General features: G+C 35.1%; 1 protein-coding gene across 1 annotated transcript in view; it reads right to left on the bottom strand.

Annotated features, from left to right (window-relative positions):
• LOC144233286 (protocadherin-11 X-linked) overlaps positions 1 to 10,574 on the bottom strand; it is a 27,737-nt gene that overhangs the window by 2,669 nt on the left and 14,494 nt on the right. Inside the window, exon 2 of the mRNA XM_077766110.1 lies at positions 1,164 to 3,674. Within this exon, the coding sequence (XP_077622236.1) occupies positions 1,164 to 3,674 (2,511 nt within the window). The remainder of the gene's footprint in view (positions 1 to 1,163; positions 3,675 to 10,574) is intronic.

Genomic DNA, 10,574 nt, shown 5'->3' with positions numbered 1-10,574 from the left:
GATTAATATCTTACCTTCACTGTGTGTTAAAGAAAGATTAATGGTATTGTATAATTTAGCTATACATATTCTTAAAAGTCTTCGACTCTTAAAACCATTTCCTAAATTATGGTGAATTATTATTATTTTTGTTATTTTGAATTCTGATAGTCTTATTTTATANTCCATTGCTTAATTTTAATAAGAAAGTAACTATACTTAAATCATTTAATTTACTTATAAATTTTTAGGTAAATTAGTATTCATTTCCCACAGAATACAGATAAAACTCACTGTATAAGCTCTTGTTTTCTTAAGTTTATTGGGTTTTAAATTATTATACATACTCCAATTATTATATATACACCACTGTCTTAATATGCCAATACTTTCCTTCAGGCCCATTAAAGAAAGCAGACATATTTCATTTTCCAAAAGTATTTTCTTTTAAGACTGTCTCCTGAATGGGGCGCCTNTGTTTTCAATACCTTGCACAAATATGCAAATACTTAAATGGATATCCTAAATAAAGATCTCACATATATTTCATTTTCTGGTAAAGATGAGAATGAGTAGCACACCTTAATTTTTGCAATCCCATTCTTGTTACATTGTGTAAATAAAGATTTTATGAAATAAAATAGTGTTTTGTTTCTAATCTAAAAATAGCATCCTCTTTTCGTTGTGGGAGTTTGGGAGCATAGTGAATAGGGAGGATATATTGATGCTATTTTGTTATCTTGAGGAGACAGATTTTCCCAAGTGAAGCTAGGATTCCCAACACCATTAAGTATTAAGACCTTCTTATCCAATTCTAAAAAGCTTTACTGTGATGAGTCTAGTCCTGATTGTTGATCCTCATACACAAAACAGTAAAGGAGACAGTGCCAGGATCCTTTATTTTAGAATCTTTCCAGTATATTCTCTAGCATGAAGTGTCATACTTCTATCTGCAAGCAATATTGCCTCTTTATAATCATCATTCTGCCCCCATTTCATTACTATCAGGAGTCATTTTATCCTGATTTTCTACCAAACATAAAATGAAACCCCAGATCTATTTGGATACTTCTGCAAATAAGATCATTTTGATTTTTGGAATCAATAGATTCTACTTCAACTGAAAATAATTTTTAAAAATGAAATAAAGTTAGAAAGGTTAGTTAGAAACTTGGATTACCTACCGGCCTTGTGTGTATAGACTCAGGAGTCTTTAAAGTTGTCACTGAATAGTTGCATTCAGAAACCCTGTAAGTATTAGAACTGCTGGAGGAACACTTGGAGATGGAATCGCAAGTCACAAAAGTGTTATCAAGAGGAAGTTCCTGGATGATGTGGTGCTTCAAACTCAGGGGAGATTCAGGCTGGATTTGGAAGGCAGGCTGTGGAGAGGTAGATTTGTAGTGCTGGGCCAAATCAGGGATGTCAGGCTTGAAGGTAGTAGGTATAATTCCCCAGTTGTACTTGCTCATGGTTTGTTCTTCCAGCTCAATGGGAAGGTCTAGTGTGACACTGTTTCCATCACTGACAGCATCATTTGCCTTAGTTTCTTCAATAGTGACAAAGTTAAGCAGCAATTTCTTAGGAGCATGCTTCTTCTTCTTCTTTCTCTTCTTCCTCCTCTTCTTCATCATCATCATTATCATCTGCCTGTTTTCTGGGTTTGGAGTAACCCATTCAGAATTCTGCTTGTTTTTCTGAGCAGCCTTAAGGTGTGGTGATTGGCGGCATCTTACTACAGCAGTAATGAAAATAACAATGATGACAGTTATGGTGCCAGCAATAATAGCAACCATGATCTTGACATAGTCACTGGTTGGTGAGGATGCATCAGTTGTCTCAATATTTGGGGTCACTGGTGTTTCAATGGTTTTGTGCACCAGTTCACGTATCAGTGTAGCATTGGTCACTGACTCATTCACAAATAGATTAACAATTACAACATTAAAGAGAGAATCAGGTTGTCCTAAGTCCTTAGCTTTGATTACCAGTCTGTGTAAACCAAGGTCTGTAACAAAACACTTCTCCTTCAGTGTGATGTTGCCTGTTGTTTGGTCAATTATAAATAGACCTTTTGTGTTTCCTCCTACAATGTTGTAACGAAGCTCTGCATTCATGCCAGTGTCATTGTCAACCGCAAGTACTGTGAAGACCACTGTGCCTGGATTAGTGGATGGCAGAACCAATTCATAGGAGTTGTTGGAAGAAGGGACAACAAAAACTGGTTTGTTGTCGTTGACATCAACCACATTTATTGTTACTTTGGCTGTTGAAGAATGTGATACCTTACCACCGTCCTCAGCCTTTACATAGAAAGTATAAGATTCTTGCTTTTCTCTGTCAAATGAAATATTTGGTCGGATAACACCAGTCTGTGGATCAATGGTGAAGTCATCATTCACATCTAAAATGGAGAGAGTGACTGCAGAATTTTCTCCATAATCAGGATCAGTTACAGTGATTAGTCCTACTGTGCCATGTCTTGGAAGGTTTTCTGAGACATAGAAGTTGTACTCATTGTGAGTAAAAATTGGACTGTTGTCATTCTGATCAAGAATTTTCACTAAGACTGTGGCATTGGTCATTAAGGATGGTATTCCATTATCTTTTGCCAGAACTGTGAAGAAATATTTTTCTTGTTTTTCTCTATCCAATTTCTTCACTGCAGTTAGAATGCCTGTACGATGATCCAGGTTGAATTCAGATGGAGCATCAACACCTAGCAGATAATTTATCTCAGCATTGTGCCCACTGTCTGCATCCATTGCACTTATTTTTGTCAACTTGGTCCCAGGATAGTTATTCTCAGGAACAGAAAGACTTACAAAAGACTGGGTAAAAACTGGAGCATTGTCATTTTCATCTTTGACCTTGACAAGGAGCATGGATGATTGATTCAGAGGAGGTTTGCCAGCATCTGCAGCTAGCAATTTAATGACATATTCTCTTGTGGACTCATAGTCAAGATATGCAGCAGTCTCCAGGAGGAACTGATTACTGAATACTGGCCTTAATCTGAAAGGGACTTCATGGTCTGTGAAGCATGTCACCCTGCCATTATGGTCAGCATCTTTATCTGTCACAGTTATGAGAGCAATTTTGGTGTTGAGTGGAGCATTTTCTGAAAGAATCACAGTGCCATTGATTGGATTAATGATATATCTTATGTCAATTGATGGGACATTGTCATTTACATCTGTAACATTTACTAAAACCATTGCTCTTGCTGGCATCAATCCACCATCACTTGCCAAAACCTGTAACTTATGGTTTGGTGATTCTTCTCTATCCAGTGGCTCTTTGATTGTGATAAGTCCGGTGGTGGTGTTGAGGTGAAATAGCCTCTTGGCGATGTTGGAGACTAGATTGCTGAAAAAGAAGTGAATCTTGGCATTTTCACCTATGTCAGCATCTGTGGCATGGAGTTGTGCCACTGGAGTACCTACAGGAGCATTTTCTGGCATATTGACTTCAATCTCATCCTCCATGAAGACTGGGTGGTTGTCATTTGTGTCAACAACACTTATTTGCAAAATAGCAGTACTGGATCTTTGAGGAAAGCCACCATCTTCAACCTTTACTTTCATTACATATGTATCCTTCTCTTCCCTATCTAACTCCTTTTGAACAATCAGCTGTGGCATCTTGTCTCCTTCTGGTGTTTCAATGACATCAAGCCCAAACATACTTTGATCCTAGAAAACATACAATGGAACATATTTTAACTTGTTATATAATAACATCAGTTTTCAAATTATCAAAGTCACATGACATAGGATCAGCTCAGAAATAGGTGCCAGATAACTTAAATTCTAAGTCCCAAGTCTGTTTATAACTAGTATTGTGACCACAAGCAAGTTGCTTAATATCTCCATGCATTTGTAAAATTAGAGAGTTGTGCTATAAGTTGTTCTGAGAGTTTTTCAGCTTATAGTATTTTACAGCAATAAATGCAACTTACTTATGTAAATTATTAAAGTCTTCAAAAGGAAAAAGTATAAAAATTTGTCAGTGTTTCACATGGTGAATGAACTTATAAGTGAATTAACCATGGTTATTCCAAATGTTACTCCAAAAGTAACAATCAAGTTTGAAATATTCATCCAAGACAAGAACATACATCTAAAAGTATAGCTAAAACCTTTGATAGAGGGAGAAAATACACAAAGTCTGATATGAATAAAACTGTGTAAAAATACACGGAATTTCCATTTTTTTCCTATAGAAACAAGTGCTAAAAATGAAATGTCATCGGAAATTAACAACACAATACTTTTAATTATCTTTGTTATTTTTTAATGAGCAAGCACAATGGACTGAAAATCAAACGTTAAAATGTCAGTCTGGAAAATATAGCTTGGAACAGNTTTGTTTCTGACTACCTCTTAAACTTCCAAACAGGAAGTGCAATTAATATAAAATTGTAAAATATTTAATGTGCATGACCTCTCTTAAGGGCTGTTTATAACCACATTAAGAATTTCATATTCTGAACAAGTCTTTTAAATACACAAATGTCCTAATTTTTATAAAGTCCAATTTATCAAAAAAAAATTTAATTTCTTCCCTTAACTATAATGACGTGAGCCCTACAAAGATAAGTAGTTATGTTGCTAAATGATTAAGTAGGTACTGCTGATTGGCTCTCAAGGGCAGTCCTTTCCAGTTATTTGTAGCGTTTTGACAGAAATGAGTAAGATGAAAAGATACCTGAGGTTGTGAAGAAAAGATCAGAAGAGGACCTTAAGATTCTTACTGCATGGAGAATTTATAAATCTTTGCACACACACAGACACACACACACACAAACACACAAATGTAACCCAGTATAATGNTTCTTTCCAATATGGCAAATATTAACCACAAATATTTTAATATAATTTTAATTAATTAAAATTACATAAACTCTATATATCAGTTCCTCTATCTCACTAGCCACATTTTAAGTTTCATACCCATATGTGACCAGTGGTTACTTCATTGAACAGCATAGGTACAGAAAATTCACATTATTGCATGAAGTTCTATTGGACTGTATTGTTCTAAGATGTTACAATTTTTTTAATAGTTTATTGTCAAGTTGGCTTACATATAACAACCAGTGCTCATCCCCACAAGGGCCTTCCTCCATGCCCATCACCCCTCTTCTCCTATCCCCCCAAACCATCAGCTCTCAGTTTGTTCTCAGCAAATGAGTCTCTCATGGTTTGCCTTCCTCCCTCTCCCCAACTATTTCTTCCTTCTCCTCCCCCATGGTCCTCCATTAAGCTTCTCCTAATCCACCTATAGGTGGAAACATATGGAATCTGTCCTTCTCTGCCTGACTTATTTCGCTCAGCATAACACCCTTTACTTCCATCTATGTTGCTAGACATGGCCAGATTTCATTCCTTCTCATTGCCACGTAGTATTCCATTGTATAGATAAACCACATCTTCTTGATCCATTCATCCGTTGATGGATACTTAGGCTCTTTCCATGTTTTGGCTATTGTTGAGAGTGCTGCTATGAACATTGGGGTACATGTGCCCCTATGAATGAGCACTCCTGTATCTCTTGGGTAAATTCCATTGAGAAAGAATGAAATCTGACCATGTGTCACAACATGGATGGAACTTGAGGGTGTTATGCTGAGCGAAATAAATCAGGCAGAGAAGGACAAATACCATATGTTTGCACGTATAGGAGGATTAGGAGGAACTTAACGAAGGACCATGGGTAAAAATAGTGGGGGAGAGAGAAGGGGAAAAATAGTGGGGGAGAGGGAGGGAGGCAAACCAGGAGAGACTCTTGAATGCTGAGAACAAACTGAGGGCAGATGGGGTGGGGGAGGGGAAGAGGGGTGATGGGCATGGAGGAGGGCACTTGTGGGGATGAGCACTGGGTGTTATATGGAAGCCAAGTTGACAATAAACTATTTAAAAAATATATGATAATGTCAATAAATACAAAAAATGTTTTGAAATATTACAACATCCACTCATGATAAAAGTCCTCAAAAAATTAGTTTTAGAGAAAACATACCTGAACATAAAGAATACCATATAAGAAAAACCAACAGTATATGTCATACTAAATGAGGAAAAATCTGAGAGCTTTCACCCTAATGTCAGGGACAAGACAAGAATGTCTCTTCACCCCACTTTTATTCAATATAGTACTGGAAGTCCTAGCCACAGCAATCAGTCAAGAGAAGTAAAAGACATCCAAATTGGCAAGGAAGGAGTGACACTTTCACTGTTTGCTAATGATACGATACTATATATAGAAAACTCAAGACCACAGAAAAACCATTACAACTGATACATGAATTCAGTGAAGTCACAAGATACAAAATCAGTGTAAAGAATTTGGTTGCATTTCTAGACACTAATAATGAAGCAGCAGAGAGAAATTAGGAAAATAATCCAATTTACAACTGCAACAAACATAATAAGATACCTAGGAATAAAATTAACCAGAAGTGAACAAACTGTACTCTGAAAACTATAAAATATTGATGAAAGAAATTCAAGATGACACAAAGACATGGAAAAATATTCCATTATTATGTATTAAAAGAACAATTATTGTTAACATTGTTAACAATCTACACTACACAAAGCAATCTAAAGATTTAATGCAATCCCTATGTAGAATTTAAGAAACAAAACAAACGAACATATAATGGAAAACAAAAAAAAAGGAGGAAAACAAGAAACAGGCTCTTAACTACAGAGAGCCAGAGGGGAGGAGAGTGGGGGAATCAGTTAAACAGGTGATGGGGATCAAGGAGGACATTTGTTGTGAAGAGCACTGAGTGTTTTATGTAAGTGTGGAATCATTAAATTCTACACGTGAAACTTATATTGCACAGTATGTTAACTAACTGGAAGTTAAATAAAAGCTTGAGAAAAAAAACAATGCAAACCCTATCAAAATGCCAACAGCAGTTTTTAAGGACTGGAACAAATTATAACATAATACTAAAATTTCTTTGAAACCATAAAGGACCTCAAATAGCCAAAGCAATCTTGCAAAAGAAAAGAAAAGCTGGAGGTATCACAATTACGGACTTCAGTGTTGTTGTAATCAAAACTGTATGGTACTGACACAAAAATAAACACATAGATAAATAGAACAGAATAGCAATCCCAGAAATAAACCCACAATTATATGCTCAATTCAACTTTGAGAAAGCTGGAAATAACATCCAATGGGAAAGACAGTCTCTTCAACAAATGATGTTGGAAAAACTAGTTAGCTGCTTGCAAAAGAATGAAACTGGACCACTTTTTTACATCATACACAAAAACAAATTTAAAATGCATTAAAGACCTAAATGTGAACATTGAAACCATAAAAATCCTGGAAGAGAGCACAGGGAGTAATGTTTCTGATATCGGCTGTAGCAACATTTTTTAAAGATATGTCTTCCAAGACAAGGGAGGGAAAAGCAAAGATTAACTATTGGGACTACATTAAAATAAAAAGCTTCTGCACAGCAAAATAAACAATCAACAAACTAAAAGGCATCCTGCTGAATGGGAGAAGATATTTTGTGAAAATTATAACCAATAAAGAGTTACTATCCAAAATATATAAAGAACTTTAAAAAATAAACACTAGAGGCGCCTGGGTGGCTCAGTCAGTTAAGTCTCTGACTTCAGCTCAGGTCATGATCTCGCGGTTCGTGGGTTCGAGCCCAGCATCGGGCTCTGTGCTGACAGCTAGCTCAGAGCCTGGATCCTGTTTCAGATTCTGTACCTCCCTGTCTCTCTGACCCTCCCGTGCTCTCGCTATCTCTCTCTCTCTCTCAGAAATAAATAAAACATTTAAATAAATAAATAAATAAATAAAAACTCAACACTAACAAAACAAATAATCCAATATAAAATGGGCAGAAGACATGAACAGATATTCTCCAAAGAATATATAGAGATGGCCAACAGAAACATGGAAAGATGCTCAACATCACTTATCATGAGGGAAATGCAAATCAAACTACAGTAAGTATCTCTTCATACTTATCAGTATGGTTAAAATAAAGAAAATTTAAAAAACACAAGAAACAACAACTTTTGGCAAGGATGTGGAGGAAAAGGAATTTCCTGACAATGTTGGTGGGAATGCAAACTGGTACAACCACTGTGGAGAACAGTATGGCAGTTCCTCAAAAAGTTAGAACTAGAATTACCCTATGATACAGTAATCACACTACTGAGTATTTACTCCCAAAATACAAAACACTAATTGTATATCATACATGCACTTCTATGCTTATAGCAGCATTGCTTACAATACTCAAATTATGGAAGTGGCCCAAGTGTCCCTGGATAGATGCCTGTATAAAGAAGATGTGAGATATCTATATATCTATATATCTATATACATGTGTGTATATAGATATCTATATATATACATATATATAACAGAATATATATGTACACAATACACATGTGTATATAAATACACATACATTCCATGGAATACTATTCAGCCATAACAAGAAATCCTGCCATTTGCAACAACATGGATGGAGCTAGAGAGTATAGTGTTATGCAGTATAAGTCATGGAAAGACAAATATCATATGATTTCACTCATATAAGGAATTTAAGACAAAACAAACAAGCAAAGAAAATAAAGAGTGCATGAGGAACTAAGAAACAGACTCTTCGTTCTAGAGATCAAACTGATGGGTACCAGAGGGGATATGGGTGAAAGTATGGGTAAAGTAGGTAATGGGGATTAAGGAGTGCACTTTCACCATAAGCACTAGATGATGTACGGAATGGTTGAATCTGTATATGGTACACCTGAAACTAATATAACACTGTATGTTAACTATACTGGAATCAAAATAAAATTTTTAAAAAAGATTTAAAACCTGTTACTTCATCCTATTAGTGCCAAGCTTTTATTTTAATAAGAATGGAGAGCATTAATAAATATCTATTCATGAAGAAAATGTGTTTTATATTTTAATTTTTCCCACTGGAGGTGAATTTTGATAATAACCCCAAGTTTTCAGGAACCTAATAGTAATTAGAATTTGATTTGTTATCTCTTTCGCTTTGTAGCACAGACCAAAAATGTTAATCTACACATCATATAAATCAGAGAGTATAAAAGTGAGTTATCTTAAAGTTGGAAGGATAAACTTCTAGTTAAAATTTCGTCTTATATTTGGAAAAATGAAGAAATCACAATATTCAAACGCCTCTGATCCTCTTAGAGGCAACGATGCTTTCTAAGACAAACACATTATTTGTTGAAGAATGCATGTCTACCTCTAATAACACTAGTGTATCTTTACTCACAGCACCTGATACTAACTGCACACCACAGAGCTATGGTTACATAAGATAAAGAAATAGTAGTTTCTTTAGAAAAATAAAGTTTGTTTGCTCTTTGTCTGTAAGGTATATTATTAACTGCTTCATTCTTGGCAATTTAATTCAAGATTACTAATCTACTTGTAGAAGAGTTGTTCACAAGTTGGATTTTATAAACCCAGATTTCAAAACATATCTAACTTTAACCATATTTCCAAATTCTTAACCAACAGGAAATATAATTTGGTTCTCATTTAGGTTTAAAATTAAAGACCAAATATTTATATCTTGTTTTAAATAAAATATAAATAAATGCCCAAATCCTTGATTATGTGAAACACTATACCCCAAGTTAAATTTTCTTTGAAGGTTGATTGAAGAGATAAAGATGTTTTATGAAATGGGAAAAATGGGTGAGAATTTCAAGTAAGACGACTAATCTGAGAAAAACTTGATCTCCATGCTCTGTCAGCACAGTCTGTCAATCTCTGAAACACTGTCATGCCTGTCTCAAGAGAACCAATCAACACACTGTCATTACACTAGTATAAAAGTATTATGGCCATTTGTAGCAACATGGATGGAACTTGAGGGTGTTATGCTGAGTGAAATAAGTCAGGCAGAGAAAGACAGATACCATATGTTTGCACATATAGGNCTAACACAGAGCCCTGACCACTTTCATCCTGCAGGTGCATCTCTACTAAGGCAAGTAGATTCTCTTCCTGAGAATCAGCACAACAGGCCCTCCCGGGAGACTGGCACAAAGCCCTCAAAGCACCAAGTCTACTGATGATAAAGTGCTGCAAAGCATCAGATCTAAGGGAAATAAGATCTATCTTCTTTTTTATTTTTATTTTCTTATTTTTACTTTTTTTAATTTCCACATTTTTAATTTTTTAATTTTAGTTTAAATGTAAATATATATGTATATATATATTTTTTACTTTTATTTTTTGGATCTAACTTCTTTTAACAAGCAGACCAAAACACACTTAGGATCTAGCTTTTTTTTCATTTTCTAGACAAAATGACAAGACAGAGGAATTCATCTAACAAGAAAGAACAGGAAGTAGAAGTAATGGCCAGGGATTTAATCCCTTACTTATATACAGATATAAGTAAGATGCCTGAACTAGAATTTAAAGCAACAATTATAAGGATACTAGCTGGGCATGAGAAAAACATAGAACACACTAGATACTCCTTTTCTGCAGAGAACTAGAAACTAGTCAGGCTGAAATAAAAAATGCTATAACCAAGATTCAAAATAGACTGA

This window comes from Crocuta crocuta, unplaced genomic scaffold (genome assembly GCF_008692635.1).
Source record: "Crocuta crocuta isolate KB4526 unplaced genomic scaffold, BGI_CrCroc_1.0 scaffold508, whole genome shotgun sequence".
NCBI classification, from domain to species: domain Eukaryota; kingdom Metazoa; phylum Chordata; class Mammalia; order Carnivora; family Hyaenidae; genus Crocuta; species Crocuta crocuta.
Note: the sequence above shows the minus strand (reverse complement) of the source record. Positions and strands in the feature narration are given on the sequence as shown.